At 44.0% G+C, this 20,272-nt stretch overlaps 2 protein-coding genes across 5 annotated transcripts in view; one reads left to right on the forward strand and one right to left on the reverse strand.

Moving 5' to 3' along the window:
- SMARCA1 (SWI/SNF related, matrix associated, actin dependent regulator of chromatin, subfamily a, member 1) overlaps positions 1-6,016 on the reverse strand; it is a 30,170-nt gene extending 24,154 nt beyond the window's left edge. The window contains exons 1-5 of the mRNA XM_042479218.1: positions 5,820-6,016; positions 3,994-4,080; positions 3,174-3,340; positions 1,709-1,809; positions 1,401-1,501 (exon numbers count right to left, since the gene is read on the reverse strand). Of these exons, the coding sequence (XP_042335152.1) occupies positions 1,401-1,501; positions 1,709-1,809; positions 3,174-3,340; positions 3,994-4,080; positions 5,820-5,981 (618 nt within the window). The 5' untranslated portion in view covers positions 5,982-6,016. The remainder of the gene's footprint in view (positions 1-1,400; positions 1,502-1,708; positions 1,810-3,173; positions 3,341-3,993; positions 4,081-5,819) is intronic.
- Positions 6,017-6,433: 417 nt separating this feature from the next.
- The window catches only part of LOC121937031 (synaptotagmin-like protein 2), a 30,610-nt gene continuing 16,771 nt past the window's right edge, over positions 6,434-20,272 (forward strand). The window contains exons 1-4 of one of the 4 annotated variants that reach the window (XM_042479843.1): positions 6,434-6,600; positions 14,101-14,650; positions 15,445-15,596; positions 19,651-19,750. In XM_042479843.1, coding sequence (XP_042335777.1) covers positions 14,550-14,650; positions 15,445-15,596; positions 19,651-19,750 — 353 coding nt within the window. In that variant the 5' untranslated portion in view covers positions 6,434-6,600; positions 14,101-14,549. The other 3 variants (XM_042479845.1, XM_042479844.1, XM_042479846.1) reach the window with 3 other exon arrangements.

Raw genomic sequence — 20,272 nt, forward strand, 5'->3', positions numbered from 1 at the left:
TAAACCTGAGCTAGCCGTAACATTTCTTCTCTGCCATGCCCAATACACTATACTTCCGCATCAAATCAACATTTGACCCTGTGAAAAATCATACAGGATCTGAACCTATAATGGAGTTGCTTCAAGACAGTAATATTGCCCTAATAAATGATAGCTAAGAATGAGGACTGCATCCAAAATTCTGCCACATCCTTTTCTTTTATATGACACAATTACAGCCAAACCAGACTCAAATTATAAAGTAGGATATTATGCAGTGTAAGATGAATAAGCCATAGTTCCCCAGTTCAGATGTAACAGAAAACGGTGGTTTAACAAAACCCAGAAGGAAGAAAGAGAGATGGTGGAGTGAGAACACAATGCTGGTTTTTACTCTAACACAGCATGGCTTATTAAACAGAGCGTGGTACACCTGAACTGTCCCAGTGTCCCAAACCTCTACAGAATGACCTACAACCAAGTGAATCAGTGCAGGATTCACTGTTCATTTCAATAAGATAGGAGTGACTCTTTTGGCAGCAACCCGTGTCCATTTATTGCACAGCAGTTGTATCATCAAACCTACCCAACTTACAAGCAGCCATTTCTTTCATCACCAGGAGCAAGTAGCAATCACCTATATAGGCAATCAGACAGAAAAAAGCTTTTGGAAATTGGGAATTAGTTGATTCTTTTCTCCTGGAAGCTAGTTATTCATTCCAAATGACTAACATAGAAGCATACGAGTAGGTGGGCTATTAAAACTGTACCTACTCTGCTATTAATGGGGATGCAAATATATACATATTAAGTATTATTTAAAATAACATAGGCTTGCCTGGAGTCCAGAGTTTGATTTCCAGGTCAGCTATGAAACCCAATGGGTGACCCTGGGCAAGTCACATGCGCTCAGCCCCAGGAGAAGGCAATGGCAAACCTCCTCTGAACAAATCTTGCCTAGAAAACCCCATGATAGGTTTGTCCTAGGGTAGCCATAAGTCAGAAACGACTTGAAGGCACATGACAACAACAAAAGTACCTTCTAAAAGCTATACAATGATAAAAAAGTCCCCACGCAAAGGCTCACAATCTACTAGACATGGTACAAAAGCAAAAAGGAATGGAGAAGGAAGAGGAAAGCAGCATAAAATAAAGAACACACACAAGTCTTCATGGCCTGTTATAGACAGCCAAAATAAAGCTGCTTCGAGTCACAGGGGAGGTATGGTGTTTCAATGATGCATGCATCCTAAGAGTCCAGAAGTCACACCAAAGCCACACTCCAGCCTTAAGGACTGGAGTGTGGTTTTGGTGTGGCTTCTGGACTCTTAGGACTCATGCATCATTGAAACACCATTCCTCCACTGTGACTCGAAGCAGCTTTATTTTGGCTGTCTGTAACAGGCCTATGAGATGCTTACCATTTCATCTGCCAGAATTCCATTCACACCATTTTCATATAAGGAGATCATCCAGTTCAAGCCCCTAACCTGATAATCACGTAAAGTTCCTCCTTTTACATCTGTAAAACATAAAACAGTGCCTCAGTGTTTATACATTCAATTATAAGAGTAATTCAAAAAGAATGTTGCAAAAGTAAAGCTGTTCTTATTTGGTTTTGCAGCATCCCTTTTTCATCACCCTGTGTGTATGTTTATAAACGCACGCACACATACATATTCTTAGCTCAAATAAGTAAACGTAGAAAGCGATCCACGGTTATACTCACATGAAGGAGATTCCTCAAATCTAACACACACGTTTGAGGTTTTTCGACTCTCAGAAAGGAGTTCTTCATCCTCCTCTTGCTCTGTGCGCCTGTGGCGATAACTGCAAAGTGCACGAAGAAATGAAAGTCAAGCAGATGTACTGAAGTATTTTCAGCACACAGGGAATATTCTATGTACTGTATCTGTAATCTAGTGGTCATGCAGATGGGCAGGAAAATGTGGGCAGAGGCCGTTCTGCCCGTGGTCATCCAGGGACTGTGGCAACTGCAAAGCCTGCTGTTAAATTGGGCTACTGCCATGGTCTCAAATAGGCCACCAGCAAGGAATGGTTTTCCCCACTCCTTTTTTCAGCGACCTGAGGTCTTGTAAGCTGGCCATAGCACAGCTTCCAGCTGATCTAGGAGTGTTCATCATCTGCGTACCACACCCCCAAAGCAGACAGAAGCCGCTCTTTTTTGCCCATGTATTTTGGGCCCTAGAAACCTGTCATCCTCACCCCACCCACTTCCAATACATGGGTCACCATATAATACATGAAGTGAAACTTTTAAGTATACAGGGTTTTCCCTATTCTAAAGCTAGCAATGAGGAAGCTTAGCATCTGTCACTGGCCTCTTTTAGGACTACCTAACAAACCTAAAGAGAATCAAATATACCCGCAAGCATAACAAAGGACTAATTTTTACTGAAATGGTAAGCATGTACCATAAGTAAATGAGTGCCACTCTTACAGCTGAATGCTCCTACATACTGTACATAAAGTCTTCACGTATAGAGAACATAAAAGGTTGACTTGATCAATTTTACTCCCTTGGCATAGAGGACTGTTCAACGACATGAATCTCCACTGGAATTAGTGACAGTGCAGAGACAGGTTTACCAACTCAGTGAGAAATTCAGTGAGGTCTAAATATGTAGAATCAACAGTCTCATCTTAAGCCATCATCTGAACTGACATTAAGTTTTGACTGGATCCTAATTTATTATTATTATTATTAAGCTTTATTTCATTCTGTCCTTTGATTCCATGCAAGAGTTAACGCAGCCCAAAAGACTGTTACGTCAACCACAGCAAAGAATCATTGCAGCACTCAGGTTATAAGGAATCAAATTTAAAATCAAGTATTTATATGAAAACACTGTAAGTTAAATATAAATAGGGAAAATTTTCTGAAGGAACGATCAGACAAACAGACAATAATTTGAAAAGGTATTTAAGGAGGCTATCCTGTAATAAAATATGTGCCACTCGTGAACATTAACAAGAGCAGAGAACTTAATCAAACACGTTTTACCCTGCAGGCTTTGGGAAGCGTTTTGAGCCATTATTAAGAACCACGTAGAACTTGAACTGCATGTTTCCCACTAAGTATTGCATATCAATTGCGTATAATAAAATTTAAGCTGCAAACAGTCACTTAACTCTACATGTAACATCAGACAAAATGTAAAAATCAAACATACTCTCCAGCAGAAAGCAAACACTGCTTTTCATCCTTCTTTATCCGCGGCCGTCCAAGTTTCACTTTCAAGGGAGATGTTGGTGATTTCTGTGCTGCGGGTTGAATGAAATGAGCAAAGAGTTCTGTCTGCTTCAGCAGGAATTCAAATCTTTTTGCTCGGTCCGTTTTCTATAATGAAACAATAATATAAATATAAATTTGTGACCTTATATACACCTATATAGAGGATCGTACTCTTCCACAGCAAGAACACAATCAAGTATGTGTTTGTCCAGTTCACAGTCGAAATAGTGTGCGTCAATGACATAAAACTATCTCAGCTGTCCTACACACCAACGAGTTTATCACAAGAGACTGTTCAATTGGAATTATAGTAACATAATGGCATCTTTGGCAGGTACTTACCACAGAAGCAATGAAAAGGTGCTCTCCACAAATGACTGAATGCAAAGCAGCAACAGGAGAGACATGAAACTGTGCGATACATACTTGGCAAAGATGCTATTATCCTCCTGTAATTGTGCTTTATGATAAACTCTGAAATTCTATCTATATTCACTTTGGAGTAAGCCCCTAGTAAACATATTCTACGTAAGCAAGCACAGAATTGGATTGAATATACAGTATAAGTTTGCTCTAGTAATTAATTGGTACATATGTATTTTGTATTGTCTATGTATTTTACGATGTTTATACTGTGGAAATCCAGCTTCTGAAGGGAGAAGCGGGAGATATACATACAAAATTATTATTATTATTATTATTATTATTATTATTTATTAAAGGTATTATCACTTAAACCCCTAAAGCACAAAATTTACCATCTTCTCTTCATATTCTGGATCAACCTCCTTTTCAGATTTCGATGCCTTCGGAGGTGGCTTGAGTTGAAATGGCGGGTCATTCTTCTGAAAACACAATTAAAAACATGGTATGAAGTCAGAAGGGCTAACAAATGAAAGAAGCGTTGCCTCTAAAAACCTGGAAGAGAAGGTTCTGTTGGTGTTTACAAAATGGAGGTAGAGTTCATGATTAGAAATGAGTCCTAAATAAATACCCCAACATCCCGAGATCTGTGCAACTGTTTGCAATATTGCCTAGAGAGCTATAATAAATTTATGATGCACAAACAGCAATCCAACCCAGTAACGCATAGAAAACAGCTTTTAAAGACAGCCAGAAAATCCAAAAAAACATTCAGGTACATCACAAAGGAAGGTGGATATCTGACAGTTTGCTGTTGAAGGATTAGGGCCCGTAAAGACAGGCCAAAATAAAGCTGCTTTGGGTCACTTTGGAGGAATGCTGTTTAAATGATGCATGTGTCCTGAGAGGCCAGAAGCCATGCTCCAATCCTAAGGACTGGAGCGCAGCTTTGGCACAGCTTCTGGCCTCTTAAGATGCGTGTGTCATTTAAACAGCCTACCTCCAAAGAGACCCGAAGCAGCTTTATTTTGGCCTGTCTGTTTGGGCCCATTAGTCATAGATTTTACTGACAATACCTGTGACATCTGAACAAATCTTGCCAAGAAAACCCCATGATAGCTTGGTTCGCCTTAGGATTTCCAGAAGTCAGGAATGACTTGAAAACACACAGAAGGAAAACAATATGGGGCTGACCCCCGTCTCCCTCCCCTCCACCAAAAGGGCCATAGAAACCCACTGGAAGTCCTTAGGTCAGTCACACACTCTCAGCCTCAGAATTTATCTAAGATGTATTCAATTGATTTAAGACACCAGCCACCACTGCGTTAGTCTCAAAATGCAACTATCTTCATGCACAGAGACACACACATATATATCTATGGAGCCAGTGTGGCGTAATGGTGTGGCAGATGTAGAGCAGGGTTCAAATACACAATCTGACCTGGAAGCCCCACTCTCTCAGCCTCAGGGGAAAGCCATGGCAAGGAGCCCCTCCGAACAAACCTTGCCATGGAAACCCCAGGATAGGTTTGCCTTTGGGTTTCCATCAGCCTGAAACAGAGTCACACTCTCTCAGCCTCAGAGGAAGGAAGGCAACTGCAATGGCGAAGGGTCTGGAAACCATGAATCCCTATGAGGAAGGACTTAGGGAGCTGGGGGTGTTTATACTGGAGAAGAGAGGGTTAAGAGGGGTGGCATGACAGCCCTCTTTAAGTGTTTGAAGGGAGGTCATGCTGAGGAAGGAGCAAACTTTTTTCCTGCTGCTCCAGGGAATAGGACCCAATGGAGCAAAGTACAGGAAAAGAGATTCCTCCTCGACATTAGGAGCAACGTCTTGACAGTAAGGGCTGAAGGAGGAGTGCTTTGGAGGCTTTCTTTAAGCAGAGGCTGGGTGGCCCTCTGTCAATGGGAGGCTTTGACGGGGAGTTCCTGCATGGCAGAAGGCGGGGTTTGGGGCGGGGGGCCTTTGGGGCCTCTTCCAACTCCTCTGACAGCTCCTCCTCGGGGTCTCCATGAGTCAGAAGCAAGGAGCCACTCTCTCTCAGCCTCAGAGGAAGGCAATGAAGCCCCCCAAGACAGCTCCGCCTGAAGGCACTGCTTCCCGACCCTTGGCCTCCCAGATCTGTATCCGAGACTCCAACTCCCAGAATCCCTGCGCAGAGACCGCAATGGCCGGGGCTTCTGGGAAATGGAGTCCCTCCCGGCCTCAATGGGGCCTTACCTCGTCCAAGCCGGGCTCCTGCGGCGAGGCAGAGGCCAAGGAGGCGAAGGCGGCGGAGGTGGAGGGCTCCTCGTCCCCCTCGGGGCTGGCAGAGGACGCAGGAGCCCCGGAAACGGCGACCGGAGCGGCTTCAGTCTCGGGAGCGGCTTCGGCGGCGTCCATTTTGTTTTGGCAACCAGCGCCTAAGAGAAGGGGGCGGGTCCCTCTCGATACCCAGCCCCTTTTACTCAGCCCCGCCCTCTTTCCGTTCCTCCCCTTATTATTTTCTTTTGGACTCCATCTCCCATAATCCCACACCGCTGGCCAACACGGCAAAGGCTCTTGGGAGTTGAAGTCTAAAGTTTAAGTTCTCGCGAGACATAAAAAAGCCAGAGACATATATATGAAACTGCATCGTAAAGGAGTCGGGACTAGGCTCCAAATGGCTCATTCCTGGCTCTCGGGCGCCCTCCTGTGGCTGCATTCAAGAACATTTCCCAATGCTAGCCACAGGAGGGCGCCCGAGAGCCATGCAGCTCCATGACAGACTGCAGAGCAAATCCATTTGCCATCTAAATCCAGTCCGGGTTTTCCTTCTCTCCGATGTCGCTTCGGGCGCCTGGTTCGGAGGAAAGGAAAATCCAGCGCCGTGCGAAATCCAGTCCGGGTTTTCTCACCTCCGTCGTTCCCAGGCTTGTCTTCTCTGTTCTCTCGCTCAAAGGCAGCTGGACTCTCTTCGCTTCAGGTGGTCTCTGCGACCCCCGCGTGGTCCTAGCGCCGACCTTTACGACACTTGCAGCAGGTAAGGCAGCCAAGGTTGCCAGAGCGGGAACAGGGGAAAGTTCCTCTGCCGTTAAAGGGTATTTCAGTAGTGTTGCTTGCCAGACACCCAGGCAGCAAGCAATCCCAGCTGGAATCCTCTTTTCTACATGAGAGGTACCATATTATTATTATTATTACTATTATTATTATCATTCACTCTTGTAGCACCAAATGTGCCATGCATCAGAGGCCAAATGTGCAAAAGATGTTCTAGCAGTGCAATATAGTAAAACAAACCTTCCTTGACACTTTTTAGGATGCCCTTAAAAGTTACTTGCTAAAACAACTGGAAATGACTCTTGTTTGTTAGCAATCTTATTTTCCGTCTTATTTTCCTCACCTCCGTATCTTGCATTTGACGTGCTTTCCTTCTTTTTCCGACTGGTTTGTGGAACGAAACCGCAAATAACAACACCAACATCTCATGAATTCCCAGAATCCCCTAGCACTGAGCCAGGACAGTTAAAGCGGTTTCAAACTGGATTATTTCCGCAGGACCATGGGTTGGTATATATAATATATATATATGTACTCTCATGCGTTCACATGCAGGAAGTTCCACATCAGCGCTAATGGAGATTATGGTTTGCTTGGATGTGGAAGCACTGAAGATACAAACTCTGCCTTTAAAAGGATATGCGTCGTACTTGCAAACAGGACATAAGTAAAAGCAAATAGGCGCTCCTGCGGCGGACAAGGAGTAAAATCAGACAACCCTGTGTTCAGTTCAGATGCGCTCTGGAGTGTTTCTTTTTCTGGAATAGAACCTAGAACCTCTGGATTTGGAACACTGTCATGGTTTTTCCTGGAAAGGTACCCCATAAAATGACGAAAGATGCCTGTTAACCATACAGTCCTATTTTCCTCACCTACGTATTTTGCATTTCATGTGCTTTCTTGGTCAAAACATGGGTATGATTTGGGAGGCTGGTGGCTGACTACATGGATCTCTAGCTCTGGAAAACCAGCTGTAAATATGCATTGCTCTTAGTGTCTGCCTTGGCCCCGGAGTACAATGCGCATATAGTTGGCCCTCCAAATTTGCGGCTTTGGCTTTTGCGAGTTTGATTATTCATGGATTTGAGTCATATTGTCTCTATAGGGGTTTCTAGGTCTTCTGGCACAACTCTATGGTCAACGTCTGCCAAAAGTCGCACCAGAGGACCTAGAGATTGCTACAGAGAACACATCCCTAGGCATTTCTGCATCCTCCAATGCAATGCTAGGGTCAACATCTGTCACTGCGATTCTAGGGTCGACGTCTTTCTAAGTCGCACAACTCTATGCTCAACATCTGGCAGATGCTGACCCTCACAGTTGCTCTGGAGGACTTAGAAAGTACTAGAGAGGTGTTATCTTGGGTAAAATAAATTGTATTTGCAATGTTCCCATTTTCACTGGGGTCCTGGGCCCCTAACCCCAGCAAATGTGGAAGGAGCGCTGTAACTTACTCCTAAGTTAAAGCCCGTCCTATACCATAAATGTCTTCCCGGACTCCTGACATAAGCAATTCACTGGAAATCCATGTGTTTTTCCAACTGCTGGGGAACTGCTGAGTCCAATGCTGCATATCTGGCATTCCAAACAGAACTGAGTCTAGACAAGTGTGGGACCTGCAACGAAAATGTCGGAGTTTGGAGCATTCCTATTTAGCCCTTTCTTTCAAAGTAAGATACTCCATTCCCTTGTCTAGCATTCAGTATTCTTGGTCCATTTGCTAGGTCTTAAAGTGATAAACTCAACAGTGGGTTGCAATGGCTGAGTGGGGATTTGAATGCTGGTCTCTAGAGTCACACTCTCTCAGCCTCAGAGGATGGCAATGACAAAGTGGTTCAAACGTGCCAAGAAAACCCTGCGATAGGGTTGCGAGAAGGCAACAACAACTTGAAGGCACACAAAGACAATCACTCCGGAGTCATAATCCAGTGCTCTGGTAATGTACGTACTTTGAAACGGGTAAGGAATGAGTAGGGTTTGCTGCTTTGCCCCGGGCTGCAAAATGTCTTGGGCCAATTGCTTGCCCAGGTCTGTGATCAGACTGCCTTTGGTGAGGATTTAGACATACCAGGTTTTGCATTGTCACAAAGTGAAGCTGCTAGAGGATTGTGTAAGGACATAGCTGTCATTCCTTTGGGTTCGCTTTCGTTGGGAAAATACCAGGCAGGAGCAAGGAGTGGGAGTATCCTGCTGCACCACAGGCATTTGTGAATGAACCGCTTTCCTCATGGCATGCATTCCTGAGCGTTCCTTTGAGTTTATTCTGGGGAAGCCATACAGGTAGACTCTCAAGGAAGACTATGGAGTTGATCTGAGGCCACGTGAAGCCATGACCTGGATAAGCCTGGATTGGCTATACCTGGATGCAAAATGGCACAGGTGAGCTTATATATCGGGGTGGATTGCTTGCGGTCATCTATATATTGTTAGACTCCAACTCTCATGATTCCTCCTGGCTGCATTGGATAGAATGGCTTTCTGCATAACATCTGGAAGGGCGGATGTTGCCTGTTCTTGCTACATATGATGCCTAGCATTCTATTGTGGGATATACAATAGAAGTCATTAACTTATGTAATTTGAAAAAGTATACTGAAACCAATCGCGATGGGAATCTCCATTATTATTATTATCACAGCATTAGCATAGCCAAGGAGCTAAGGTCTTGCACTTGGTCTTTCTTTCTGTTGCTGTGAACCTTCACTTTCCAAGCAACAAATTCCAATATGAAACTATTTGTTTGGGGCAAGGGAGTTGCCATTGCTGTTCTCAGCATCTTTCATTGCTCTTGGGGTAGGCTTTGTTGTTGCATGCCTTCAAGTCGTTTATGACTTATGGAGACCCTAAGATGAACCTATCATGGGCTTTTCTTGGCACAGTTTGTTCAGAGGAGGATGGCCATTGCCTCTCTCTGAGGCTGAGAGAGTGTGACTTGCCAAGGTCATCGAGTGGCTGAGTGGGGATTCGAACCCTGGCCTCCAGAGTCATAATCCAGTGCTCAAACCACTACATCGCACTGGATCTCTACAAACCTTCCCCAATGCTGAATGAAGCATGACTATCTTTTTCAAGACTGCAGAGCAGAATTTGATTATTGTGGGTTAACTGCCACAGGTTAAATATTTGGGAACAGTGTAGATTCTATAGGTGGAGTCTGTTTAACTAGTCTAGACTACAGGATGCATCCTCTTGCAAGTTCCGTATTGCCTATCACCAACGAATAAGACTGGGACACCAAAAAGACAGTCAGGTCAGTGTCTTAAAGCTTAAATCTGGAAGGTACGGTTAAGTTTCTTTTGGGGGGAGCTGCCCAAAACCCCACAAAACCCAGGATAATAGATCTAAGATTTGGGTTTATTTGTTGTTTAAGTTTTCCTGAAAGATGTGCATTGTCAGTTGTGTGAATAACCGATGTGGATAGACCTGGGATAAAACCCTGGATGTCTTGAACATGTTTGGAATGGATCCGTATCATCGGCTCCAACAGATAGTTTGCAACAGTGTGGAAAGTGCAACTCACAGAGCTGTGGTGCCAATAAACCCAGAGTGAATAACAAATCATTTTACTGTGCCATGTATTTAATGGGACCTGAGCATCCGTGGATTTTGTTATCTATGGGGGATCCTGGAACCAAACCCCAGCGGATCCCAAGGGCCAAGTGTAGTAAGTTTGGAGCCCTGAAAGGGAATATTTATTTTAAGGGATGATGATAAGTCTTTGCCATCTTATTCCAGACTCCGCCAGTAAGAAGCTGTGACAGGCAGAAAGGCCTGCATGACTTCTTCTGCAAGGGGTTCGTTTATTAAAAGGGTGCATTTGAACAATAAAAGCATTCAGGAGAGCATTGCTGAAGGGTGAGATTATGTGGAGATATTGACAGAGCTGGCCAGGCCTTGAACCGTTGGCAGGTGGGGCGGAGGAGTCGCAGGTGGGATAGGAGCGATGGGCCACACAGTGCCCTTTGTTTGCAATGGGACGTCGTGCCAGCTCAGCAATGCCTTCCTATGGAGCTGGACAGCCTTTCGAAGCCTCAACTTTGCTTTGCGTCTTTGCTTGGTGCAGGAGCAGGTTTCCAAACCATCTTCGGTGGCAGCTGTTCTGTACCAGTTGACTTTTCACTAGGGATAGGGGCCACCCCACCCCCACCACCAGATATTGCGAAACTATAGATCCCATCATCCACCACCGCTATCCATGCTTCCTTCCTATGGACTTGGACAGCCTTTCGACGTCTCAACTTTGCTTTGTGTCTTTCTTCAGTACAGTAGCAGGCTTCCAAACCATCTGTGCCAATTGACTTTTCACTGGGGATGAGGACCCCCACCATCACCGCCAGTTGTTGTGTGACTATAGATCCCAGCATCCACCACTGGCCATGCTGGCTGGGGCTCATGGGAGATGGCATCCAACATCATTTTGGAGACCACATAGACTTACTGGGATTTGTAATTTGACATGATCTTTAGCCTTGTGTGCCAAAAGGGTGCTGGTGCCTCACCAAACTACACATCCCAGTGGTCTGTAGGAGGGAGCAGTGGCCATTAAAGTGGTGTCAAACTGCATTCTTTCTACAGTGTAGATGGACTCCTAGTGTCCTATAAATGCAGGTAAAACAGACTCATAATTTCTACAGAGCCAAAGGCCGCCATAAAATGTCTGATTAATTAGATGAAGCCAATAAACGCCTCCTTTGTTCTAGAGCCTATTCCAGCAGAGTTAATGAGTAATAGTGGCTCAAAGGGAAAACTCTTTTAATCTCGCATGCCCTGTTCAGATACATTTTGATCCTGGACCTTGCTAAACAGTTCTTTCTCCTGCACATGCACACACCTGTCTCGGCCTGATTTGACTGTTTGAATTGCCAAGGGTATGCGCAGTGCGGACGGCAAAACAATGGGATTGCTTGCCAACACAGTACAATCCATTCTGCACTGAAACTATGCGCTGTTCCCAGGTTTGAGCGAAAACGGACACAAGAAGATCCTGAAACTTCTCAGGTGTGCTTTCATAAGCAACTCCAGAAGAAGTGCAGGTTGGGTCTCCCTTCTCTGAAATGCTCGGGAACAGAAGAGTTTGGGGTTTCAGATACTTTTGGATTTCAGAATACCTGTATGTGGATATCCAGAATACCTGTATTTTCAGAATACCTGTATGTGAATATCAAGAATATCTGGATTCAGAATACCTGTATATACATCCATAATGAATATCTTGGAGATGGGACCCATATCTAAATGCAAAATTCATTTATGTTTTACATTCACCTTACACACATAAGCCCAAAAGTAATTGCATGCTAAGGGTTTGTTTGTTTTTAATAATTTGGGCATGAAACAAAGTTTGTGTACCTGGACTAACCAAAAAAAGCAAAGATGTCACTATCTCAGCCATCCATGATAAAAGTGTTGATTTTTGGAGTATGTTGGAACTCAGGATAAGGGAGACTTAACCTGTGGGATTATATCCAGAGCCAGCAACCTAAGATTGTAGGGGGCTTTCACAATCATAACTACTTTGTGTGTCTTAACAAGCTATAAGTGTCATAATTACCTGTAATGAGTCTTCGTGTCCAGTTTTTGTGTTACCTGTAATGAGTCTTTGTGTTCATCCGTGTAACGGATTTTTTGCTAGGGTAACCTATCTTGGGGGTTTTCTTGGTAACAGGGTTTTCATTGGCAGGATTTGTTCAAAACAGGCATTTCTATTCCCAAAACTGCTGCTGGTCTCCGAGAGAGAGATCTTCTGCAGATATGTTGAGAAACCATAATGGAGGGAAATATCTCTTTCACGCAGTGTTTATGACAACCACATTTCCCCCAACTGTTTGGTCTGGGGTTTTTTGACCCCGTAGGTGCTATTAAGTCAATGACATGTGCATAGGCGCGCGCATTGAAAACCTTTATGGCTTTTCTTTTCCCAAGGCCCCTGGAGGCGCAGAGGCATGAGGAACAATTATTACAAAAGGCGATGTGCAAGGCGCATAATCTGTGGCAGTCAAGCACATGATCCCTACATGAGACGGGCAAAGAGCTGTGGAATCTGTTTATTTCTGCCCACTGGATGCTTTGAGTTTAGCAGTGCTGAACAAGAGATATGCAAGCCCTGGTTTCTCACAAGCTTTGTTGTTGTTGTTGTTGTTGCCTTAATGTTGTTGTTGTTGTTGTTGCCTTGGTGAGCTTTCACACACATACATTACACACACTTTGCTTTTACACCTCACCTAAATCAAGCCTTTCCTGAAACTAAGGATTCCTGTGGTTAAAATTCAGGTGGAAACATGTAAACAGCTGAAATTCTACTTCTTTGGGGGACCTAAATCCAAGTGCTAACCACCACTGTAATAGATCATTTCCATCAATGAGATTTACCTATGTGTTGCTCTAACAATTGGCTTTAAGACCTAGCAAATGGAACTAGCAATTGGCGTTAAGACCTAGCTTGCTAAACAGGCGTACTTTATTGCAATCAATTGCTGTGAATCCATTTAAATAACCATGTACTGGAAAACAGCTCCATATTATATGAGCACCAACAACTAAGAAGCTAGCAGGAATCTAGTTAAGACTAACTGCTTCATTTTTGCATGAGCTTTCCTGTCTGGAAGCGGATCAGAGCAGAAAGCTGGCAGGAAGAAAAACATCTCATTTTGAATTTGGGTGCAGGAGAAACGTTCTGCAGATACTATAGAGCCCCCAAAAGACAAATGAATGGATCTTAGAACATACGAAGCCCAAACCCTTCTTAGAAGCCAAGGTGACTGAACTGAGGCTGTTGTACTTTGGACATATCATGAGACAATGTGGCTCACTGGAAAAGAAGATGATGCTTGGTAAAGTTGAACACAGTAGGAAAAAGAAAAGACCACACTAGAGGTAGATAGATACAACAATGGTTGCCCTGAGTTTGCAAACCCTGAGTTTGCAAACCCTGAGTTTGCTGACCAGGATTCTTGGAGGTCTCTCGTTCATTGTTTCTCCATAGTTGGAATCAACTTGGCAGCAAATACAGTTGGCCTTTGGTATCTGCTGGGGTTTGGTTCCAGGATCCCCCCGTTGAGACCCAAATCCATGGATGCTCAAATCCCATTAAGTACAATGGCATGATGAAATGTTATATATACAATATATGTATTTTCAAGCAATGGATACTTGAATCCGTGGATTAGGAATCTGTGGACAACAAACTGTGGATATGATACTGCCCAGGGCATCCGAGGAAGTGGACTGAAATCCATGAAAGCTCATGCTAAAATAAACCTGTTATATTTTAAAGGGATTCCTAGGGTTCCTGCTGGATTCCTTCTCCCCTCCCTCCCTCTTTCCTTTTTTCTGCAAACAGAAGAGTGTGTGTTGCTTGCTGGAAGTCATGTGCTCCGGAGCAAGTCAACATCCCCAGTGTACACATGCGGTCACCACATGTTGCCTTTATCAAAAAAAGGCATCTCTGTTGATTTTTCTTCTTCTTCTTTTCTTTTCTTTGCAGGAGACCCTGAACCAGACCTGCAAGATGTCTTGACTGGAAGAGGCCTATGCTGGAACAGTGGCAATTGCTCCTGTCCTTGATTTCTCCTTTGTCAGTTCTTCAAATCTGATAGCATCTCACCTTCTCCATTGAGGGAACTGGTTCATTTACATTTCCCCTGCTGCATGTGGATAAAGTGAAAGAGCAAAACTCTCTGGAGAGACTAGCTTACACAGACATGCTGCAAAGAGGGTCAGATCACAGAAGAACAGGCCCATGCTTTGATGCGCCCAACTGGATCCTACATCAGGGCTTTCTCCAAGGCATGCTGGTGTGAACTGGTGGGCCCCATACATCCCCAGTTCTGACCACAGTCCTTGCGGTGTCTCCACCGAAGGGTCAATGGCCACCTAACCATTGTTGTGGCTGTGGTTTCCAAAGTTGGCTGACCGAAGGAAGACGAAGGGAAGATGCTGGACCTCGGCTTTCTAACGGAAGAGGAGTATGGGAAACTGATGAAAGTTCTGCAGAGAGATGCAGAACTCAAGAAAAAAGACGGCGACCGTATCAGGTAGGAAGCCAGGACTGTGATAAAGTATTTTCATATCCAGAAAGGTGAGGCTTCTTGAACAATAATGATAGAGCCCAGCCCTAGCATTGGGCCTTGTAAAATGGGGAGTTCCATGAAGCACATGGATAGTTGTTTAACTGATGTGTTTGGTTTTAACTCCCAGGGATATAGAAGGGTGACTGTGAGATCTTCTACCTTGTGTACCAAAATACCTTGCTAAATTTTGGGGTACCGTGCATGTTAACCTGCGCAGATATGGATATGGGACACTGGGGTTCCAACTCAGAAGTGCAGTGAATGCACTCTTGGTATTACTCCAGATTTTAAAAGAGCTAGTCATGGTGCTGAATTTATTTGGGGGATATATTTCAGCACCTTGGACAACTCCTTTAAGTCTGGAATAAAGCTGACTTAAAGGTGAGGTTTGATGAGGCACCATCAAACTACAGATCCCAGGATCCCATAGGATGGAACTACAGTACTTAAAGTGGTGCCAAACTGCATTAAGCCTGCAGTGTAGATGTACCCAGACTCCTTCACTCTCACCATATTGTTCCAAAATCACCATCTACCTACAAACTGATTCTCCACCAACCATTTTCCACCTGTCACTCAGTATTTCTTCACATGTATTTAATACATAATATTATCATAGAAATGCAAACTGTTTTCCCTTTTATCCAACATTAGAATCTTGGATGAAGAGAGCTTTAAGAAATATATTTTCAGTAAATGGATATAAAATGTATATGGAGACGGGTTCCAGCATTAAGTGGTCTTGGATTTCTCCCCAGACGATTGCAAGGTTCACTGAAGGATGACAAGAAGAAGAAATTTGTGACGGGGGAATGGTTTCACGAAGTGAAGGCGCAGCGTTTCCAGGAGGAATTGGAAGGATCGGAGCTACTTCGAGCTTCCATTAAAAAGAAGAAGAAGAACTTGCATGGTAAGAACATGGATAGCTAGTCACATGAAGTGGCCAAGCAATGCTAACTAGTCATGATTTAGAACTAAGTTAATCAGAGCGTGTTGTTTTCTGCACAGGAAGCTTGTTTTGCTTTTGCATGAGAAATGTGTTTTCTGTGCAGAAAATACAATTGTTCATGCAAATAAAATGTGCTAGTGGTTAGTTCCAATTAGAGCAGATGCATCAATGAATCAACTGTTGGATGATGAGTTATCCCATAGATAAATCCCATTGATTCAATGAGTGTATTCTGTTTGAGCCTAACAATAGGATTTGGTCCATCCTGATTCCAGTGCTTGCATTTCCATTCCTTTCCTAATGCTCTCCAGTGGGTTTGCACTTTGATGGAGCAATAAAATGCATTGCTGTTAGCCCTCCAAATGCATGGAATTTTTTATCCATCGCATCTATGGCTTCCAAGATTCAAGCATCTTTGGCTTGAAAATATAAGTTCCAAAAAGCAAACCTTGGTGTTGCCGTTTTATAAGGGACATCATTTGACTATACCATTGTACACCATGGGACTTGAGCATCTACGGATTTTGGCATCCATGGAGCGGAGGGTACTATGGAAGCAAACCCCAAGGGATACCAAGGGACCACTGTATAATCTACCCTCCATCTATCTGATTCTGCGTATGACCTCTGGTTTTGCTTGGAAATGCATGCCAGTTTCTGAAACGGAACAAATCTGGCTTGACAGAGCTTTTATGCAGTGCTTCGTTAGGGTTGGGCTTGCATCCAAATCCTGCCAGCCAGAATGTGGCACTTTGTTATCAGGGTGCCTTTATGCTTCATAACAACTGTGGGGTGATGCGCATGGGCATGGAGATGGACCAGTTCAGCCTCGGCCAACGTATTAAAAGACTGCTGAGCAGGGACAGCCTCCAGACAAATTCCTTCTTCTTCTTCTCCTTTGCGAGGGTAGCACACTGTGAAAAGATTCACAGGGTGGAAAAAAGAAAGGTTACGTGTTGGTTCAGCGATTCTGGGCATCCAAAGACCTCTCTAGTTGTCATTATGAGGGCAAAATGAGTCCGTGGTTGTGTTTCTCTGAATTTCTTGTCTCTGTTTTAAAGGGATCGTAAAACTGGGGAATAGATTATAAGCTTAGGAGCTCTGGACCTTTAGCAAAACAAAGATTTGAACACGCGGAACCGGTTGGACAACTGCGAGCCCATAGTTGTCATTTCCTCTTCAGTTTTAGTTGTCCATCGAAATGACAATTTTCTTAGACAAGTGCATTATATTGGAAGTATCTTTTTAAAAAATAGTTACAGAAAAAAGGTTGAGTATTGTGCGATGCAACACTGACCTGCAGATTTAGTGGCCTCCCTTTTTTTGGCTGCCATAGCAAGGCTGGCCCTGTCATTCGGCAGAAGGAGGCAGCTGCCTTAAGTGTCAGCTTCTGAGTGTCACCGAAGAGCAGCAAATGTTTCAGGGTTTAATTTGTGGTTGCGGCATTTTTACCGCAAGAACCAGAGAGACGTACTTTGGAGATATTTTCTTTCTCATGTACCCAAATAACTTGGCTGGATTTTGGTTCTGTGCGCTCAGGCATGGCTGGTTAGACTGGCCCTGTCAGTTGTGAACTGCCTTTGACCTTCATAATCTTCTACTATATTTTTATTACCGCTATGAACATATCTCATGTGCCTTTATTTACAATAGGCTGGGCAAAGCGTGGGCTTTGGCCACATGTGAACTTCAGGGTCCCAAGGTGTAGCCCCTGAAGTCCCCTTGCGCCCATTGAAAAGCCCCCCTAAAAATATTTCTTGTGCAGATTTTTCAGCCAAGCCTCCCCCAAAGTGCTCAAACCTGCTTAAAATGCAATGGTTTTGCTCCCCTGCCAATAAGCTCTCTTTGTACCTGGAAGAAAAACAGAGGTAAAAAATAATCCACTATGGGGCTGAGCAGATGGGCCAAAATACCACAGGCCTATCCAGGACCCACTACTGGTGTCCATTCCTTACCTTGCCGTGCCATCACTGATACTGAGAAGTCCGCCATCGTTGCATCGGATACAGGAATACATGACCAGGTACCCCATTTCCATGTCAGACATGGCGATGCAGGACACTTCAGTATATACATTTTTAATGTGGTGTCATTGGTACTGAGAAGCCCTGCATTGCCATGTCTGACATGGAAATGGGGCACCTGGCCACACGGACTTCTCAGTACCAGCCATGGCATGGCAAGGTCAGGAATGCACACTGTTAGTGATTACTTAAACATGGCAGGAAAGCAGGAAAATAGAAGTGACTTTGCAGGGAAAGTCATATTTATGGAAGGGTTTGGCATCTCCTTATTGTGTGCTGCGCATTATTGAGAAATATTTCTACCTTGCCGTTTCAGGTGAGGTTTTCCCAAGGCACTCCACAAAGTTCTTTAAAAATGGGAAACGGTAATATAAGAAAATACAGGGAATGTATGCCAGAGCTTGAGAAAGCTGGTTTTTGAACAGCGACTATTGTAATTAGGGGATTCTGGGAATTGCAGTCCTCCAAAGTGACTTTAACAAGCTCTGATTAAAACAGAACATTTCAAACTACAACCGCGATAACTCCATAATACGTCCGTTCCAAATAGTTTGCCCCCAACGAGGCAACTTTGATGCGCTCTCCTTCACTGTCCGTGAGGGTTGCATTATTTTCCTTTCCGTGGGTACAAGCAATGACTATCCCTTCTTCCTGCGCCAGGGCAAACAATAGGAGATCTCCTTTTATTAGCTCTCTTGGCTGCCTCTTCTGTTTGCCAGGATCGGGTGACTTTTGACTCAAAACAGGAAGTAGCTCCCTGAAAATCCTGGAATGGATTAAGGTTGTTGACAGCTTTGGCCGCATCCTGTTTAGCTTTCGAGAGGAGCTTGTCAGCGTGCCACCCACCAAAGAAAAAGAGAGAGTTGGATGTCCAGATGGCATCTCACTCATGCCCCGCTACCCCAGGGGTTTGCATAGTCCAAACAGGGAGACTTGAGGCTAACAGGAATACGGCATATGCTGCGTACTTTTCTGCACTGTTGCTCCTACTGAGAAGCCCTCCGTTGCTGTGTCTGATGCAGAAATGAGGCAGTTGGCTGCACCTACATGGCTTGGCACCCCATTTTCATGTCAGATGTTGCAATAGAGCTTCCCAGTAGGAGTGACAAAACAGTAAGGTAAGGAGCACACAGGGGTTTCCAGGAAACTCTGCAGCAAGCCAGGGGTCATTTGGACCCACGTTAAAGGCCATTTACCCCAGTGTCGGATCCAACAGATCAGTGTCTTGTCAGCCAGGACCTGTCCAAAACCTAGCCCCAGAGTTTTCACCTGCATCATCCAAAACAGGATCACGCAAGGCCAGGCTTTTCAACCCATGCAGACAACTCCTAAAGAAGTAGGCTCAAGTCTACAAAAGCTCATGCTACTAACTTCCAGTTAATCTCAAAAGTGGCATAAAATCCCTTTGCATACTGATTTTCCAGACTAGCGCAGCTAGGTCTTTGAATTCTACCTTTCCATTTGTGGATGCCAAATACAGTGGGCCCTCGGCTGGGGTTTGGTTCCAGGACCCCCTTGAATATCAAAATCTGTGGATGCTCAAATCCTGTTAGATACAATAAGGTAATAAAACAGTGCCCCTTATATAAAATGGGGAAAATCAAGGTTTGTTGTTTGCAGTTTTAAATATTTTCAAGCCATGGATGATTGAATCCATGAATAAAGAATCCATGGCTATGGAGGGCTGACTGTATCTAAGAAGTGGACATTGTGTTAAAAACAAAAACAAAAGACATTAAGTAGAGCCATATCACACAATCATAAATATGTATAAGTAATGCCAGGAGTTGCTGGTTTGAGCCCAGTTACTGCTACTCCCATGAACTTTTTCTTTTGCTCCATTATCTCTATTTGTGTCAACATTGCAGATTTATTCTGGTACTAGAAGACGCACATTTTCCAATGCATCCTCTTCCCAAATCAAAACAAAACACTTCATCAACGCTTAAAGAACAAGAACATCCTAATGTTATTACTGACTTTTTAAACAGGGGAAAGCAATGAGCGCAGCCAGGAGAGCTTGGAAGGCAAGGATGCATCATTTCCATTAGAGGCAACCACTTTGGCCTCTCCGAAATCCAAAGAAGAGAGGTAATTATTAACCGGAGAGAAGCACAGGTGCGGAACAAGCATTGCGAATGAAACTGGTCTTGGTTGAAGAGCTGGCTCTGTATTGTTTACTGATATAGTTATTTGCACAGTTCCATCTGTGTACGTGGCATTCGGCAAAGGAGAGCCCAGGCAAAATGGAGATCCTTACCCCAAGGAAATTCCAATTTAAATTGAAACTGAGGTTGCCCAAGAGGTAGGACTGGGTTAAGAAAGAAGGCAGCACAAGGGGAAGCAAAGGCAACCAAGGATGGATGCTAGTAAAACCACACATCCTTGGGTTCGGAAGAAGACAGAGCCATGACACTAGGGTTGCAGAGAAGATTCAAAAATATGTGCAAAACCCACACTTTTCAAGTATTAAGAAAGCATAACAAGAAGAATCCTGGACTGGCAAAAATGTTTAGCAGTCGAAGCACTTATTGTGCACAAAACTTGCATGCATGTTTTATGTACAGAAAACAGCACTTTATGCCCATGAAACAGCATTTTGTGCACGAAAAA

Source organism: Sceloporus undulatus, chromosome 7 (genome assembly GCF_019175285.1).
Source record: "Sceloporus undulatus isolate JIND9_A2432 ecotype Alabama chromosome 7, SceUnd_v1.1, whole genome shotgun sequence".
Taxonomy (NCBI): Eukaryota; Metazoa; Chordata; class Lepidosauria; order Squamata; family Phrynosomatidae; genus Sceloporus; species Sceloporus undulatus.